Genomic DNA, 20,436 nt, shown 5'->3' with positions numbered 1-20,436 from the left:
CTCTGTGGCCTGGGGGGTGAGGGGGCCACCCAGTGGAGGAGGCCTGGATTCCTAAGTCATCAAGCGAGAAGCTGCCACCTGTGCACGGATATGAATGAGCTTTACTGCATGAATCATTTATTCTACTCATTGTATTTGTTACATAATTTAGCTTGACTCAACTGACAGTTTCTTAGTGATCATCCAGGCCAGAGAGCAGGAACCGGAGGCCCACAGAGGGAGGGCAACTTGTTCCAAGTCATGCATCTTCTGTGTGTATTGAGTCTGATACCTAGCAATCGTCCTTCTTTTTGACAGAATGCTGCTTTGATTTTTTTGCTCTTTTCCTCATATGTAAATCTAACATTTTGTTCTATCAAGATGAAAGTGTGATTAAAAAGAGAAAAAATATATAAACAGCACAACCTGGAATTTAAACATGCTTCATTAGCCCTAGTCAGACTTGGGACTGTTTACGGATCCTGGCGAGATGCAAGGACACAGATCGGTGACCATATGCTTCGCTTTTAAAGAACTTAATCTCCCAGGGGGAACACGTAAGTGGGATTACCACATCACGAAAAGCTTAGCATCTTGCAGATGTTCATCTCAGAACCTTTCCTTAATCATTTTCCTCAATGACGGTAACCAAATCCTTTAAACCCCAATTCATTTCGCAGAACGGGATCTCCGCAGACCCCTCCGCCCTCCTGGGGCTGCCATGAGGACCACACGCTGGCCTTTCAATTCATAATCTCGAGGCACTTCGCCCTCCCCCCTCACTTGGCATCTCGTTTGCTTCCTATTTCTGACTCCTTGGCTACTGTTTCCTTCAGTCAAAGCCGCCACTCTTTTGGCATCCCTGAGTGCTGGGTGTAAATGGTGAGCAAATAGATGCGTCCAATCTGATGAAACCGGAGGCCTCCAGATCCGCCTGCCGAGCGCAGTCTGTGCTGTGGTGTGAGCGGACTGGCCCTACCATATGTCACCGTCTCTGCTGTCTACACCCTTCTGGGGAACTTCACGGGGAAAGCACTTTAGAGATGTTTATCCTGGGATTTTGTAATTTGTTTTTAATTTTAATTTAATTTCTACCAACTTATCCCATTTAGAACGGTTTTAATCATACCGCCCACTGACTCTATGTTGTATCCGTCGAGTTTGGCTTTGGGATTAAAGGGCTAACTGAAGAGATAATATCCGTGCCCAAACATGAGCTGTGAAAGATACCAAATAGTGAAATATATACTATAGTAGAACATTCAGGATTATTTTAACAAGACCCAGGAGGTCAAATTCTTGAATGGAAAAAGAGAATAAAATTATGTTTTCAAAAAATCCTAACATATACACAGGTAAAGTATTTGAAGATTGAGAAGTGTTAAAAAAATATTGCTGCTTTCATCTCTATTCTTAATCCTTCTCCATAACTGTGTGTATCTGCACATAAAGGAAGTACTGAGAACATTTTATTTTAATTGCTAAGAAGGCCTCCAACTTTTAAAAAAAAATGTTTATTTATTTATTTTTAGAGAGAGAGAAGGAGTGTGTGTGTGTATTGGGGGAGGAGAAAGGCAGACAGTGAGGGAGAGAATCCCAGCAGGCTCTGTACCTCCATCAGCATAGACTCTGATGTGGGACTTGAACCCATGAACCAGAAGATCATGACTTGAGCCAAATCAAGGGTCAGACACTTAATCAACTGAGTCACCTAGCATCCAGCTAAGAAGGTGTCCAACTTCTTACAACAATGAAACGGAGTCTGAAAAGAACTGGAATACTATTTTGTACATCTGAAGTGATGTGTACATCTGAGATTTCAGATTTATTTTCCAAACATGGAGCAAGGGAAGGATGAAGAATGATTACATACATAGAAGACTGAAAAGCATGTACTGGAATGGGAAGACATTCTCCCAGAGGTAGTTGGTGACCATGGGGTTATTTAACAAATAGGTGGATTTAGGAGCAAACAGCACAAATACTAAGGGAAAGGATAAGTCGGATGGCCAAGCTCCATGAGTTGTGCTGTCTTACTCATCCTCTTATTAATGAGAGGTCTCTCCTGAAACAGTTAGGCACAGGGGGTCTTTGATGAGACCTGACAAGTAATAGCATTAAGGTTAAGAAGCTTATTACAGCTTCTGCTGTAAGTTAGGATGCCTGAAGGAGACCAACCCCTTTTAGGAGAATTATGTTCTGATTTGCAGTAGAGTGCTTTGCCGGACAAATGTACCAGGCTGGGATGCAGAATACCAGAATTGGACTCTATTTTACACTGTTTGATTCTTTTACTAATTCTGTAATCTCAGGTGGTGCACTGCTTGGTCACCCAGTTCCTTCATTTGTTAAGCAAGGACTCAGGGGTGGTACAAGGATTAAAAATTAAATTAAAGCCGTAATGGAAACAAACTCCCTTGCTCATAAGACATACTTAATAAACATTAACATCCTTCCTCGGTCAGAAGATGTGCTACTAAATATGCAATTGACAAGAGAAATTAAAACCCGATGAGACACATTTTGGTATTTTTACTGAATCTTATTTGAAATCATGCTTGGAATGGTTGATGGAAGAGGGATGAATCCCTAAGTAAAAGTCTACTTTGTGCAAAATGGAATATTCTAACGCATTTAGGTATACAATTCACTTAAGTTATATACCTAAGCAATGACTAGATTTTTAGTTTTGTGAATGAATACATTTTCTTTTCCCCTCCCTGTAAGTCACCTGTAATCAAAGGAAAAAACTGAGTTTTAATAAACGGTACTTAAGATCCCTTCCAGTTCTAACATTTTATTATTCTGTGGATATGGAAAAAATGTATATCTATATGAATGAATAAATTAAATTCCAATAAGCATGCATCAGGCACATACTTTGTACCCTGAGTTTTACAAGGGAAATGATTACAGAGATTAATAAAACATAGTCATGGCTCTCAGAGAACTTACATGTATACAACTGAGTTCTGCCCTTATAATTTGGTTGAATTCTTCACTGATTTATTTTGTAAAAACTTTCTCATCAAAGTATAGCATATGGAAAAATGTGCACAAATAGAAAATATATTTGAAGAATTATCAAAAAGCTCTGCGGTTCATTTTCTCTTGTGCGTAAAGCTGATTTTCCCATGGGAACATGGTTCACATGAATGCACCACATTAATAAATAGAGCTGGCATTCACTGCTCATGGAATTAAGGGACAGAGGAAAAAGATACACTTTGTATTGATGGATAAACTTTCACTAAGTTTCCTTTGGGTTTAGGATTCAGGTTTTGGGACTGAAGTTGCAGTGCCTGACCTCCCTTGCTTACTTGCTGAAGGACTCTGGGTCAGTTTCTACCTCACTCATCTTTAACTAGTCTTCTTATCTAGCAGATGAACTCAAAAACTTCTCTCCAAGAATACTGAGAGTAACATAAGGCAATGTTTGTAAAGCGCTTAGCCTACAGCCTGGATCAGAGGAGCTATTATGCCATCAGCAGCATCAACGTCAACTTCACGTCACAGAGCCTTGTCATGAGGGTGGCCTATGTGACTGCAGTCTGCCGGAGAACTCAGCACAGACTCTGTACTTCCATAGAAGTACAGCTTAGACAACCATCCAAAACGCAGTGGGGAATGGAAGACCCTGAGTAACAGTGGGGAGGGGTTGAGGATTCCTGGTGGATGCAGCCTAGGTAGCTTTTCATTTTCAAAGAATGTGCATAAGTTGAGTCCTGCCTGTATATGTGTGTGTGTGTGTGTGTGTGCACGCATATGCAAATCTGACACATTTTATTACAGGCTGAACATCTGCCGCTCCCTGCAGAATAGGAGCAACCAAGGAAATAGGGAAAGAAAGACTTTTTTTGTCTTGTTTATGGGATGGCAGGTGGCCTTTTTATCCTCTGACTTTCCCAACTCAGCTAACCCCTGCTTCCCCCAAGGAGCTTAAAAATCTAAATGCTCACTGTTCAAGTTTCAAACACAAGTTGAAATACCCAGATGTCCTCAAACTGTGGCTGATCTCTTTGCAGGGTATGCCTCATGCTGTTTGATTGACAAATGGCTACACAAGAGAGAATCCAGAGGAGATGAAACAAGAGTCCATTCAGGGTGCTTTAAAGATTTTTGAGTGTTCTTTATTTGTTTGTATTTTTAATTTATGTTTCAATAAGATTTGACTTCTAAGAAAATGTTGCTGAGATATAATTGTACAACCATTGATGTGATTACCCCCAGTTCACACAATCACTGGCTTTGCTTCATTTGTCCAACAACCACCACTGACCACCCACCATCTTTCTGGATCCTTCTTCTCTCAACTCTTCAGTCCATGGGTTGCCATGGAAACCACCATGTTACTTTACTGTGATCTCCCTCCATCCTTGACCCCTTCCCGCAAACACTTCCACACACAATAACTGATAAAACCTGGGGAGGCACTTGCCTGGAGCTGAACCACTCATTCTTTTTCAGGAATCTAGCATCAGCTAAGAGAGTCGCAGCTTTATCCGCTCCCCACTTGAATTGAAGAGCTGCTACCTGTAACCATTTCTTGCCATTTGAACAAAGACAGAAGGACGGCATGATGACTGAAGGAGAAAGAAATGGAGAGGAAATGAAAAGTAAGAAATGTGGAGAAAATCCTGATTCGATTATAAGAATTTCTGAGATCCAGGTGTGTGTGCGTGCACGTGTGTGTGTATGTAGATTTTATTTAATCCCATAAGACACTCGGAGTTCTTACAATGAATCTCCTCTGGAGTCCATTCCACCCTGAGGTCTTTTGGGGGGAAACGGATAGGGACAAGACTGATGATAATGGAGGGAATGAAGCAGTGAGCCTGGTAACCACTTAGAAAAAAACAGGACATCGGGTCTTTTTGCCGCAATCAGAGCAAGCAAGGGGTTCACTATATGGCAAAAGCTCAACAGCAATTTCCATTTACTGAAAGCCATGAACATAAACACAATGCTGGGCTCTAGGGCCACCACTCCAAACACAATCCTTTCCTTCATGGTAATATGTTTGCCAAAACTTCTGAATCCACTGGGAGACTGGTATGAGAAGAGTTTCAGAACACAGAAAATATACTGGATGCAAGTAAAACTTCCAGGCCATTATTTACTGAGCTTTTCTTAGTATATCTGACACCACGTCTTAAGCACCATTGATGTTTAGGGTACGTAACACAATTCACTACAAGATATTTCTTTTTGGGAGAGTATTTTAAAATATACAACTGACAGACAAAACATTTGTTGCTCCCGGGAACATAAGGAAAGCTGACATGATCAAATGACATGTGAGCCCTTCATTATGCAATTTTCTACGAACAATCTCAAAAAGGTGCAGAATTAATTATGTTCTCTTATTACACAAGACTGAGCTAGCAGATGCACACCTCCACACGGGCTACTCTCGAAGAGCTAAGTGCCTGGGCTGTCAGATACGATTTTTTCAATTAGAACTATTCAGTAAATCATTTTTAAGAAAATTGCTTCCAAGCAACCCCATCTTATTCCAGTCTGAAATGGGAACTAAATTTAAACCAACTCCCTCCTTTGGAAATAGCCCTTTTTTCAGTACAACCTTGAATTAAATCATAATATAGTCACATAGGCGGCAAGAGATGTTGGCCAATCACAGCCTTCACTTGAAAGATCTGTTCAGTCTGGTTTGTGTCTACAGGAGGACACACAAGGACAAACCTCCTGGATGCTGTGCAGCTTAATTACACAGGAAATGGTCCAGTGGACACATCTCAATAGTAGATGGCAATTAGATGCTTTTCCCAATGTTATTTGTATTTAAGATAGTGGCTGCCATTAAAACTTTAAGCAAAATAAAGATTCACCTTGGCATATTAAAGACATGGGGTCCAGACCCCGATGGAAATATAAATTCACATTCAGATACCACTGAAACTCATGGTGACCAAGGAACATGAGATCTACCTGACCAGACTGCCCTACACACGACAGACTTCTACCTGCCAGTTTACCATTAGCTGCAGCAGATCCATCTGTTATATTTTGATAAAGTATTTTTTTAAAATTTTTGTAATGTTCTTTATTTTTGAGAGACAGAGAGAGACAGTGGGAATAGGGGAGGGTCAGAGAGAGAGGGAGATACAGAATGTGAAGCAGGCTCCAGGCTCTGAGTTAGCTGTCAGCACAGAGCCCAACGTGGGGCTTGAACCCACGAACCATGAGACCATGACCTGAGCCAAAGCCAGACACCAACTGAGCCACCCAGGCGCCCCGATGAAGTATTTTGTAAACATAGATAAGCTGCTTTACTAGACCCTAGAATTTTCCACATGGATATTTATTTCACTCAGAAAGTTTGTAGTCCCATTCCCCAGGTAGTAAGTGTGAGCTGAATAATAGTCCAGAGTGATTTAATGGTTAAAAGTGTTGATTCTCTACTATCTGGGGCTATTGGTGTTATAACAGTCCATCTATGTCTACAGAAAATGCATGTGTTAGCTTGGATTTGAAAGCAGATCCTTTTTCATTTAAACACAACTTAGTATCCCAAACCACCTGGAGGATTCCATTACCCATACTGCAAGGGTTTTGTTTTTCCAGTTGTTTGGCTTAAATTTGTCCTATGGCTTTTGAAAACCTCTTGCATTGAACTTAGGGGAAGTGAAAAATAGCATTTCCAATTTACCTATTCTTTCAATTTGTTCCTTTAAATCTTACTATAGATACTTTCTGTGGCCTTGTAACTTCTTAGAAATATAATTCTTAATTCCCTTAACTTTTTGTTTCATTTTATTTTTTAAGTAAGCCCTTGGCCCAAGGTGGGGCTTGAACTCATGGCCCTGAGATCAAGAGTCATATGCTCTATAGACCGAGCCAGCCAGGCGCCCCTCTTAACTTTTCATTTTAAATTCCATTTACTGGCTACTTGGCTGATGTCTTCAGGGCTTTATTTGTTTACTCAAAATTTTACAGAAGTTCTAGGTTGCAAAGCAAACTTTTTGACGTTCATGCATTCACCCACTGAATATATATTAAATGTTAATTCCACATTAGGCTCTGACTTAGGCCATGGAGATATAGTATAGAGCAAGACAACGCCTTCATAAAGTAGACATTCTGGTAGGAAAAAGTGAACATGAACAAGAAAATATACATATTAAAATAAGATCTTGCTAAATACTGTGAAAATGATAAACAAGATTCCGTGCTAGAGGATGACCTGGAGAGGCAAACTCCAGAGCAGGGCATCAGGTAAGACAGGAGGAAATACCACTGCAGGAAGAAAGAACAAATGTTAGGGCCTCGAGAGGCAGGCAGGAGCCTGGCACGTGAAAGGACGAGAAACAGGACACAAGATGCTGTCGGATGAATCTGAAAGTCAGGCATGTGCTGGAATGGATAGAAGTTTTGGAGTTACAGTGAGAAGTCTGGATCTTATTAACAGTCCATGAGGATCCACTGAAATATTTTAAGCAATGGAACGACATGATCCAATTTATATTTTGAGAAGGTTGCTTCTGTGGCCTCGAGATGCGAGGGTGGTGGGGAAATAAGAATAGAGGCAAGAGAAGCATTCATTATATCACTTCCCATTAGTCACGGTCAGATATCCTTCCGCGCCTACCACCCCTGCTTACACACACGCGTGCACACAACACGCAGGAATGGAAAGTTGACCCTCCCAGTAGCATGACACTTTACATTCCATTTGTTTATACGTGCATGTTTTAATTATTATATATGACCCCTCCGGAACTTTGATGATATATGCATTTGTTTCACTTGAGGGGCACTTGAGACTTGGAAGTATTCAATTTTATAACTTGAAACTTGAAAAACCCCCCACGAAGCATGGTGTTTGGTCTATACAGAGGGTATATATCAGTTGTGGGGAACTAGGAAGTTACAGTGTTGAGGCTGGAAGCAGCTACGATAGGTCAGCACCTCAAACCACCCACGTATGATCACATACATCAGAGTGGAAAGAAGTTGCTGAAAGTACGCGAGCCCTCCCGGGCTCCCTTATCTCTGCCTTAGGAGCCTTCTCTGCACTCCGGTGTCACCTCTTGTGCTATATCGGAGATGGGCATTCGAAGACCTTCGCCTAGAAGTCACTGACCCTCAAGAAACTGGGGAAATACCCCTTCCTAAAGAGACATCAACCCTGAAGGAAGAGACTTCATCTTTTTATGTTCATCAGATTACATGACAATAATGAAAAATTGAGGAAAAGGGAGGTAACACACTGAAAACTTAATAGGTTTCATCGCTGACAAGCCCTCAGGAAGAATGTGTCATCCTTTTTCAACAACCACTGTGGTTTGTTGCTCCACAACCACATTGCCACCACCAAGTTAGTGTCGGCCACGTGAGAAACACGTAGGTGTTTATATGCAGCCGTATCGAGACCTGATTTTCAGTGCGTTAGCATGAATCATTTTTGAAAGCAGATATTTTAGATACACTTCAATCATTTCATCACACATTCAAAATTCTTATATTGAGTAATATGTGATATAATATAATATTCTTATGTTACCTTGAATATATATATTCTATATATTAAATATATAATAATATTCTATATTACCTTAAAAAGTCACTGCAAGCACTAAAAGAGATGCCTTATCTAGGCACAGTGCTGAGCACAAATAAGTTCCCCCCAAATACTGGACCTCCTTTGCTGTTTGCTATCTTTAACAGAGAGAAGCCCACCTTTAAAACTTTAATCTTGAACTTCAGAATGGCATGCCATCTACATATTGACTGTCATTTGATATCCCCAACCAAGATGAAGTAATACACAATTTGTATTCTTTCTCTATCCTCCAAAGCAAAAAATATTAATGACTAACAAAATGCCTACACAATATGAGTTAGTCAAAACAATAGCTCCTCAGGAAAAGAAATAGAGTCTTGCAAATATCTGGGACAAAACTCAGGCAGCAGATCGAGCCTTTTGTTACAGAACACTATGCATGCTCTGGCTTGCCTTTCAATAATCATTCCCATTAAATCATTTGTGTCTCTGACACACCTAATGAAGTCGTGTTTGTGATCAGCTTACTCACAGGATGTAGTATAGTACCTATTTTGTTAGGAAGCTGTTTGTATAAACTGCAGCAAATACATAATTTCACAAAGTGCTCATTATGCTTTCAGTGTGACAATCTTTGGCTTGAATCCTTTTATGCATATTTAGTCATTTTAAGATAGACTGTTTTGGGTACAGGTTAACAAAAAGATTCTTTTTGAGCAAACTCCCTAACAAGCAAGTAGAATAGTAAACACTTACTAACATAGCAAACTCGGAGCCATATATTCTATCTGAACCTTGAAATTCTGGAGAAATCACATATCTGTAGCTAAATCTTATATATCACTGAAACTGATTCTCATAAGCACGTGGAAATAAACAAGAAAGAAACTGAATTAAGGGAGGTCATCTATAAATAATATTTTTCTAGAACATTGATAACAACCTGCAGGCTTGACTTTAGCTAATTATTTAGTTGTTCAACTAGTGGTTGAATAATCATACCTTATTCATTCAGAGACTTTTACAAGTGAAGTCATGACATATACACTTTTGCTGTTATAAATGACCCCTAGGCCCATGTTTTAGGTCTCGGCACTAATTACAAGTGAGACTTACATCACTCTCATGACCTTCTCGAAGGTTGTATGTGAGGTCATGCTGAATGTCTTCCATGAATTTGTGAGCATATTCTGGGTAAAGGTCTAGCACTTCAAAGAGTCCTTTGAGGATGATGCACTGAAGATCACAGTAGGTTAAAGCCTTCACATCTGCGTTGGTCTTGATCACTTGGTCCTTAATGGATAGATTTGCTCCAATTAAGTCTCCTTTCCCTTGAAACAGTGAAAAAAAAAGAGACAGGTCAATTTTAAAGAAAAGTAAACAGACTGGAGACCTCATCTGACTTACAGGCTTCGGCACTCTGAGATGACACCACAAAGGAAAAAGAAACCATCTCAGCGGTGTTGAGACTCAGGGTCTTGTAATTCTTTGTCGCGGGGGGCTTTCTGCACAGTAGAATGTTGAGCAGCAGTTCATATCCCTGGTCCTCCTCAGTGGTGACAACCAAAAATATCTTCAGATATTGCAAATGTCCCCTGGTAGGCAAAACTGTTCCCAGCGAGAACAGTAGTGTAGAGACTAAGGTCTCGGAGAGGCAGAGTTAGGAACTGTAGGTAATAGACGGGCTCCAGACAGTCCTTCAACATTCCATAAATGACTTGAGAGAAGTTGACATTTGTGTCAGTTTCCTCAACTGCTAAGGGAAATAATAATGGCTCCATATTTTTTTTTGAGTGCAAAAAGGCTTGGTACGAGACCATCAAGTGTGTATGAATAGTTTTGATTCTAACACAGTAAGGTGGGCTTCATCATCCGCTTTCTAACATACTCAGGTTGTTTTATTTACCTCTAAACATGTCTACAAGACAGGAGGGCAAGGAAGGAGGAGGTCCCCTGTCTCTCTCTTCTCAGAACTGAGAGGCAGACATAAGTACTCACATGAAAATCTACTACATAAAAATGTAAAACGTAAGCTGTGGTTCTAAGACTCTGTGACCGTGTAAAAGCCCAATTTTCCCATCAAAAAAGAAAGTGAATAAATGAAAACTGTGAGCTCTTCGCTCTTGCTACTGCAGGGAGAGAGACATACCACCGCTTGGTGATTCGTGCCCACCCACACCCAGGACCCCCGATCGTTTGCCTGCAATACCTCCACCTACCCGTCTCAGGCTGGATTCACCTGCCCGGAACGAGCTGACTTCCTTGAATTTATGATTAGATAATACATGCATTTGAATCTTTAAAATCTTTCAACTGATTTGAATCAGTTTCGCTTAGCGGGAAGGTGAGCATAAATGTTAAGTGCCGACAAAAACCTGATTACAGCTTCAGATTTATTTTAGATACAGTCATTACCAGCATCCTTGTGAGAAACGTGAAGGAAAATCCATTCCGTTCTCAGACAAACATAGGTTACATGCTGGAGTAATATGACCTAAGTTCACAGAGGATACTGGCATTAGATTCATGACTACAACTTAGGAGTTTGCTTTGTCCTTCTGCCTGGGGTTTAAATTCTATTATTTTTTAAATGGTCACCTTTCTCCATTTCAGAGGGAATTGATAACCAACAATTGACTGACAGAAAAACCACCAAGCAAAAAGTATCGTTGGAATGGTATAGAACAAATTGCTCTGTCCCCTGTTCAATTAAGTTTTAACTTGTACGTTTTCATTTCTTTACTGTGCCCAGCATTTTGGGAAGCAAAGCCTCTGACTTGTGTCGGGCTTTAATGAAATTCTGTTTTATTGAATTTCACAGGAAAAAGAAACATGCCAAATTAACCCTGAATACCTGAAATATTCATAAATATATAACAGATAAAAACTGAACATCTGAAATTATTAGATTACATGTGAGTATTATCTTTGAATTAACATTAAATTCAAACCTTGAAATGGAGCCTATTTGGCTAAAATTTATGCTTACAGATGCTAAGGAATAAATAGCCACATGGAGCTAGAGAAGTCAAGTTGGCTTTAAATGTTTTCAACAATAATGCTAACCTTGGAAATTCTGTTTCTTACATATTTTATTAGAAATCTAAACTAGTGCTCAAAAACTCAAAGTTGGACACTGATGTAAACATATAGCCCGAATGCTCTGAATACAGCAAATTCTGAAATTTGTATATCTCAGGAGAATTTATCACGATGCAGTGTCTGGCCACAAAGAACATTTACATTTTTTTGTAATGCAACTGCTGTTTGGAATGACTTTATTTATCAAAAACATCTTTTTAATCTTTATTTATTTTTGAGAGCGAGAGAGAGAGTGAGAGCAAGTGCTAACAGGGAGGGACAGAGAGGGAGACACAGAATCTGAAGCAGGCTCCAGGCTCTGAGCTGTCAGCACAGAGCCTGACGTGGGGCTCAACCTCATAAGTTGTGTGATCATAACCTGAGTCGAAGTCGGACGCTTCCTTGACTGAGCCACCCAGGAGCCCCTACAGTGACCTTAGAGTCATCATACTTTTCTACCTAGGGTTCTGTAGCTTGGCTATTTAAGCCACAATGACCCCCAGCTATAAAATACCACCAACATCTTGCCAAACTTGGCACGCTAGAAAGAATTCCAGTTTATTTATTCACTGAGTGAGTATTTATGAAGCACTGACATGTGTTTCAGACATTGTGTTGAGCCCTGGCAAGTTGCGCACTGGTAAATTACAACATGGTTTGCATCCTTGCCAATTTTATGGTCTTATGGATTTCTCACTGGATTTAGGACCTTTATCTAAGTGTCCTAATTACTCCAGATCTTGGTCCTTATTTCTAGAAGAAGAGAAAGATCTCTAGGTCCCTTACTACCTCCATTTTTCAGAATTCTATTATTGACATTTGCCAACCAGTCCACGGCCATACCACCCTGAATACGCCCGATCTCGTCTGATATTTGCTAACTAGTTATTCTTCCCCAGAAGGTGAAGGTAGCTGATGGGATGGATCTGCAAACTGTCCAGCTTAGAGCAATAACATGTTTACTTATAATTATGCAGGCTAATACCATCTGTGAAGAGCACCTTCATCAGTGCTTTGCCATTTTCTTTTAAACAACAGTGAAGAAATTGGTGGAAAACACAATTACCAGGACATGAAATGAAGGTGTACCAAGCAAACAATTTCTATCCCGTAACAAATCCTCGCCTCTATGTCAGCTGCCTCCCCAGGCATCAGATTAAGAAATGCCTTCATGTATTGATTGGACAACTGAGTTGCTTGAATAAGTTATGGCTTTACAGCTGTTTGGTGATCCTTCTTCCCTACAACATTACATATTAATTCATTTTGTTGGCAGGGTGAACAAGTATTAAATATCTACAGATCAAATGCGAAGCCATGTGCTTAAGTGTATCAAAGTCAGTATTGATTTTAATTGGCCCTATAAGACAATATTACCGTAGGGAAAGTAAAATACTCAATCTCCACTGAAGTAATGTTAATCACAGAGATAAAATATTAATAATTTGTTATCCTTGTTTGGGTTTAGTCCCAATACCACACAGGAGTATTTAGAATGGTCATGTGGCAATTTGCACTTAAATCACTTCTGAGGTTGTGGAAACGAATATGTGAAAATGCTAATCATGAAAATCATAATTTATGGCAGAAATTGGGGCCAAGAGCAAAAGGCAATGGATTGTTAGCTCTGAGGAGAATGTTTTAAATAAGAAAATCCAGTTGAATCATGTATTACAAACAATGCTAATTACCTAGAAGCCATCAAATGTGTACCTATTATGTTCTAATGTTATGGAGATGCCTTCACATTCCATTCCCAGTATTGTTGCTAGTTACCAAATGTAAAAATACACCACAATTATGGGGAAAAAAAACCACATTATATGTATTTAAATATCATGCCTTATTTTTGCTTACAAGCATATAAAGCCATACAGTTCTAGAAAAATAACTATATGCCTTTTTATTTAAAAAAAATTTTTTTACACTTACTTATTTTTGAGAGACAGAGAGAGATAGCATGAGCAGGGGACGGTCAGAGAGAGAGGGAGACACAGTATCCGAAGCAGGCTCCAGGCTCTGAGCTCACAGCACAGAGCCCGACGTGGGGCTTGAACCCACAATCTGTGAGATCATGACCTGAGTCGAAGTCAGATGCTCAACCGACTGAGCCACCCAGGCGCCCCCTGTGTATGTCCTTTTAAAAGCAGGTTATGTCAATAGGCAGGCTAAAAAACTTACACAGTCCTGAAAAAAACCCAGGGAAAAGTATTTTATGATTAAAGTTAAGTTTTTGAAGCAAATTTAGCAATAGGTATCAATTGTAATTTAGAATCATGAAATAATAGAATGGCCTTGAACTTCACAGAGTGGAGAGGTGAGCAGGAATGTTAACTTCTCCTCTTAAAAACACGTAAAGCCAGAAAGCCTCACTCTAACACTGATAATGAACTGGCCAAGCTGAAAATAAACTCTGTCAGTCGCTCTTCCAACCACTGACTTTCTGTAAAGGAGTAAGACATAAGAGGGTGAGTCAAGAACTGAGCCAAAGCTTTGAAAGGCAAGGCCTACCTTTTCCCTGGTAAGTGGCCAACCGAGTGCACATGAAGCTGAGCAGCACCTGGCTAGTTCACTATTCGCTAGCCTCCACCTCTTCACCTTTAATTGGGGATAATCACACCAGCCTAATGGGCCAGGAGGATTTAAATTGGATAATGGATATAAAACACCCGGCTCAATAAATTTTAGTTCTCTTTTTTCCTTTTCTAAAGCATAATCTATCTTGAAGCTTACAACTAGAATGCAGTGATAGCAGGCTTTCTTCCAGTGATTATATAGAATAATAGGCATTGCTTAGCGGTGGAGAAGAGCATTCACTGAATATATTGTCAAGAGACCTAGGTTAGCTTCGACTTTGGAGAAACAGAAAATACCACTCTTCTCTGTCTCTTTGTGTTAGGAAGGATTAAATAAGGCCCCACATATAAAAATATTTTATAAATGGTTAAATTGTTTCTAAATCTTAGTTCTTAAATATATTAAAAATAAATTAGCCCCTTTCTATTAACAAATTCTAAACAGTGGTATACTACATTGGTGTTCAAAATATATTTGTTTAGATCACAACCTGACACATTCATAGGCCCTCAATAAATATTTGAACAAACAAACAAACAAAAAGAAATGAGAGTGATTTTAAAAGAAGTACACAAAATTGTGGGTAGGAATTTTTCTATATAACTCTACATGACATCTTTTGTCAGCTGACCTTTATATTTCAATGAACACCAATTATGTCTTAAAAGTTAGGAGTCAGTTTTGTGGTACAAAATCTTCACAAACTTTCTTGTGAATTTTCTTTGAGCAAATAAAAAAAAAGGCCTACGGCCACCTTGACCATATTGGGATGGTGATTGCAATGAGAGTTTATCCTCAGTGCATAGTCATTTTTGTGTTATTTCTAGCACAGATGGGACCGTTTTTATGTTCTTGTCTGACTTTGTTCTCCACAAAAATACAAAAATACCCTTTTAAAATTGACCAGCTATTTCACTAAAAGGCAACAGGTATCATGACTAATAATCTGGCTTTAGGAATCAGAAAGAACTGTGTTCATTTTCTTATGTTATTTGGGAAAAAATTAAGATAACGTACTATTTAGTCATTTGGAAACTGGGGTTAATATTGATTAATGTTTATTTATTTTTGGGAGAGACAGCACAAGAGGAAGTGGGGGAGGGGTAGAGAGACAGGGAGACAAAGGATCTGAAGCGGGCTCTGCCCTGACAACAAAGAGCCCGATGTGGGGCTCAATCTCACTAACCATGAGGTCATAGCCTGAGCCAAAGTCACTTAAACAACTGAGCCACCCAGGTGCCCCTCGATTTGTTTTTAATCCAGCACTATGAATCCAGATAGAGAGTGAGCACTGCCAGTGCAGAGCCCAATGCAGGGCTCGATCCCATGAACCACGAGATCATAGCCTGAGCCAAAATCAAGAGGCTGATGCTCAACCAACTGAGCCACCCAGGGATCCCAGTGCTGCTGGATTTTTAGCAAGAATGAATGATATGTTGAATGTGATACTTAGCACAGTGTAAACTCAGTGCGTGACATAACAATAATAATACATAGTTGGCAAATTAAATCCATTTAAAGAATAATCCTGATTCCATATATTCATCTGAAATCTTCTTACTCACAACTGCAGTATCCCCTCTCCCTCCACCATTTTTTCTTTTTAACGTATACTCTAGGGTGAAATTTCATGAAGCTTTTCAACTCCGACATACCAAGAATAGCCAGCACCATGCTGTCTTTAAGAACTTCCATGGAGCCAGAGCATACAAAGTAGATGGCCTGCAAAGCATCGCCTTGACGCAGCAGATACTCTCCCGGAGCACAGAAAGAGGTTTTGATGTGCAGAGACAGAGACCTGAGGCAGCCCCGGCTGGCACACTCAAAAAGGGACAACTGTAAGATCTCCTTGTTCAAATGCATGGTGATGTCAGAACGCAGCTCATCCGGAAAGTCTTTCAAGAGCTGTCAAGACAAAAGAAGAAATCAAGTTGGGGTAAGTCTAGTCTAATTGATTTACCCTGCAAGATGTCTTAAGGGGGTGTTCTTCCCAATGCTTGGCCAACAAGAGTACATAAGAGGAAATATATGTATGCAATAATCCCAGAGAGACTTTTTAGTGACCGTGACCCCAGTTAGGTGCTAATGAAACATCAGCTGCTAATAAGGTGTGGAGAAAAGAATAAATTGATAAAAGACTCTAAATGAAAGTGTATGGCTTACTGTGATATGCTTCTCAAAAAGACTCCTACTTGGGACAGAAGGACTTTAGACCCACAGGTGTTGCCTCTAAAATTATGATTATATGAAGAGAAAAGAAACCAAATCATTACTTAGAAGTATGGATTACTGGTTTGATTGGGGGGATGGTAGCATGGTTGCCTGATTTATAAGATACCTTTCTTACAGTGGCAGGTAGAGTATTCTTGGAAGTCTGAAGAGAACACGTGTACCAGAAGACATTTTCTTTTTTACTTTGTTGGTTTTCAAGGCACACATTAACTTGGTTGATCTAATATTCCAAGATTACATCATTTAATAGTCAGAAGAATTGGTTCCTCCAAAGAGGGTCAATAAGAATGAAAGTTAGTCAACTCAATTGACCAAAATAGCAAATTAATGTAAAACATCAGTCAATCCAAAGTGGCAGAGGGAAAACATAAGCCAAAGCAGATGAAAGGAGATAGAATGGGTTTCATGAGGGATTGGGAAATAGGGATAAAGAAGTTGGTAGGTGTGTACTTCACTCCCAAGACCTGCATTCAATCACCTTGCTTTTCCCTAAGAATATGTGCTTTCTGCCTGAAAACCTCAATGTGAGAGATGAACATTACCTCATTTGAATCTATTCCATTATTGACGGACCAGGTTGTTTGGAAATATTCAAGCATCCTCTGCTTGAGCTGCTGGGGCAGGTGATGGACTCGTATAAAGTCCTTCAGATCCTTAGTTCTGGTGTGATAGAGGGACCATCTGGAATACATCCTCTGTATGATCGCTGTCACGTTTCCAAACACCAAGGCATGCATCAAGGCTGGAGGAGACAACACAGCATACAATGGAGAGAAATATGATGGAGGGACTCACCCCTTAAGTCTAAATGTACGGTTTATAGATCCTGGGTTCCGCAGAGTATGCTTCTGTGGCCATGTTAATACAGCTGTTTTGGTACAAGCATTTTGGAACAGCCACATTGCCACAGAGTACATCATAAAGTCATCATTTTGATCAAAGTAAAAATCGATCAGAGTAAAAATATCTTCTGAAAATGATCAGTAATAGGCAAAATAAGTCCCTCTGACTCACACTTAATCCGTTAGCTGCCATTCTGGCCATGACAAACTTTTATTTTGTACTTTTCGCATGGACATTATTTTTTAACAGGTATAGTTCAATAGCCATGATAAAATAATTTTAATATAATTTAATAAAATAAGCTATAAAGGTATAGTTCAATGATTATCATAATAACATATATTTTTAAAATAGGTCTCTGATAAGTGGTTAGCCCTAGTCTTTTCCCCTAAGCCATGACTTAAAACTAGGTTTATGATATTAAATATGACACATTTTTATTACTAAAGGTATGGAGAAAGTGGCTAGAAATGTAACAGGATTTTCTGAGCAAGCTGAAGCTGAGCCATGGTTCCACTGGCCAACCCCACTTTGGTTACTTAAATCCATGGTTACTTAAATCTTAAGGGAGATATCAAAACATCTGAGACCATGAAAGAGACAGATGCATTCACAGAGGAAAACTGGTATTCTGCCTAGAGTTATCGTTACCATCCTGAGAAGAACTAGGTCGTACCCATACATGGGTGAGCTTTCTCAGTCAGATAGTATTTAATCCCCAATTTCTTACTGAACCTTCCCCTTTTTGAAACCATGACCAGATCATAATAAGGTAGAACACTTTGTTCACATGAATTCAAGAGTTGGTGGGTATTGGAGATGGGTCTTTTACTGGAAAAAAAAGTGAGATGCCAGCAGATAGTCCAAGAAGGTCTTGGACTCACCTGGAGCTGTGACATTAGAGGACATGAGGGCTGGGTATAGTTACATTGATGGGCAGGTCAAGTCTCAGTGATACTCAGATTTCAGCCCAGCAGTTTTTGGTTTAAAAATAAAGGCTACAGATTTAGTAGTTTGTCTATTAGGATTGCTATAGCATTCCTGTGCCAAAATCTCAACGTCCAAGGAGCCCTGTTATAGTTTCTTAGCATTGAAATGGATACATTCGTGCAAATACACCAACATATTACTGCATCTGTCTTCCTGAGTCTCCATCTTATTTCAGGATGGCTCCAAATAAAATTTTTTTTCTACATTTGCCAGAAATTAGGGATGATTGGCATACTAATTTCAATCTAATCTAACATGGGAATTAGAATTCTTTCAAGTTATATATCATCATTTCTCTATGGAAAGTATGGTCACCATGCCTGTAAAGTTGGCTGGTAATAAGAAAACCCTCAATATTTTGGAAAAGTCACTAAGATAAGTTTAAGCTTAGGGTCTACATACAGAAGGAATATAATGTTGCAGAGAGAATATGGACTTCAGAATCAAGCACATCAGGATTAGGCACTCACTTCCTAATTGTGAACTTGGGAAGATATGTAATTCACATACATGGATGCAGCTTCCTTATGTATAAATAGGCATAGTTGTCCCTTATTCATTGGGCTTCTTTGAGATTTAAAGAGCTAATATATATATGTATTATATAAATATTATATTTATTATTATTTGATTTAAAATTATATTAAATATCATATCTTTTTAAAGTGCCTAATATTTTGTGTGAAAAACAGTCATGCATAATCATGAATTTTCAACACACTCAGTGGTATAAAATATGGGGGGAAAGACTCAGGCAAAGTTTTCCAGCAACCTAGTAAATATGTAAGAGTGGTTGTTCATGGAGAGAACTTCTTGATGAAAGAAATTCAAGAAATATTTAATAAGTGTCTCCTCCATACAGATGTAGATAAATATATATTCTCCCTAAGTTTTCAAAAATGAAATATTTTCCAACAGGTCAAAACTATCCTAAGAAAAATGGATATTGCCTAATAACTTCCTGTTGATTGGCTCTTGGTAAATTCCAAACAGAGACCCATTCTTCAGTAGAAGGACAGTAGCTCTGATGTCAAATATTTTATTTGGAAGAAGAGACCTCTATTTATGATAAATGCTTGGCAAAGAAGAGAAGCGATTCTGCTCCAAGTCAAAGAAACTAAATACCAATTTCAAGCTCAGTTAATATACTTACAGACTCAGTGTTTGGAAGCCCCACCATCTGTAAAAGTATGTAATAGTCTTTCATCGAGATTAAACTGAGTACTGAGAACAATTTTATTTCATTTATTTTAACACTGCTTTCCTTAATTATGTGTATGATTTTAACTTTGCTTGGCTTAATTATAATGTGTGTAAAGCACTTAAAGTAAGAGAAGTGATATGTTCAAACCATTTCGCATCCTAATTGTATATTATCAATAAAATGAATTACTGGATTAATTGTAGCATTCTCAGTGTTGTTGCAAAGTCCTAGTCTAGACCCGAGTCACCATAATTTTAGAGTCTCATTTCGGCATAGGCAAATACTTCTAAATTAAGTAGTTAAAAAAATAAAACCCCAACTCCCATAATTTTTCAGTCTCCAAAGGTATTTTGCCTCTCTGTCACTGGTTATCATTTTCACACTGGCAAAGAATGTATATAACGGCCAGACCAAATCATTCCATCTGCTATGAAAGTTGAGCTCAAGAACAGCAATATCCAGGTCAGTTTAGACGTTATCATTCACTTTTCCTTTTACTCCTCGCAAATCTGATGTATATAATTCCTAAAATAGCGTGCTGGGGCTGCTGCTGAGTGTGTGGGAGGCTCTTTTGCTTTGTGTAGGAATTTTGTATAAAATGCATTTTGTAAAATCTCGCCTTAATATCAGATTTTGGAGGAAGCTCCATAACTGGGATCTCAGAAGAAAGTAAACAGACCTTCAGTGAAAGAGCCCTCCTAGAGGTCTGCCTGGCTCTCTCTCTGTCTCCTTTTTCTTTGTCTTCTCCTTTCCCTTCCCCCCTTTCTTCCCTTCCTCTCCCATTCCCTTCCTTCTCTTTTTCTCCCTCCCCACTTCTCTCTCTGGATTTTGGACGACATTACTCTCCTGAGGTATAACATCATTGCTGAGTTCCTTAGCCAACCACTTTCCAGTGCCTTCAGAGTCTGCAGAGAGACGGTTTGCTCCTGGTATAAAAGGAGGAAGGTACCCAGGCTCTGGTAATCTTAGCTGTCCTCCTCCTCTCTCCCACCTACTCAGTGACCTG

At 39.3% G+C, this 20,436-nt stretch overlaps 1 protein-coding gene across 1 annotated transcript in view; it reads right to left on the bottom strand.

The window, feature by feature from the left end:
- Positions 1 to 20,436, bottom strand: part of KCNH8 (potassium voltage-gated channel subfamily H member 8) — a 224,430-nt gene that overhangs the window by 41,192 nt on the left and 162,802 nt on the right. The window contains exons 8-10 of the mRNA XM_029940344.1: positions 16,936 to 17,135; positions 15,817 to 16,066; positions 9,620 to 9,834 (exon numbers count right to left, since the gene is read on the bottom strand). Coding sequence (XP_029796204.1) covers positions 9,620 to 9,834; positions 15,817 to 16,066; positions 16,936 to 17,135 — 665 coding nt within the window. The remainder of the gene's footprint in view (positions 1 to 9,619; positions 9,835 to 15,816; positions 16,067 to 16,935; positions 17,136 to 20,436) is intronic.

The sequence above is a fragment of the Suricata suricatta genome, chromosome 5 (assembly GCF_006229205.1).
Source record: "Suricata suricatta isolate VVHF042 chromosome 5, meerkat_22Aug2017_6uvM2_HiC, whole genome shotgun sequence".
Classification (NCBI taxonomy): Eukaryota; Metazoa; Chordata; class Mammalia; order Carnivora; family Herpestidae; genus Suricata; species Suricata suricatta.
Note: the sequence above shows the minus strand (reverse complement) of the source record. Positions and strands in the feature narration are given on the sequence as shown.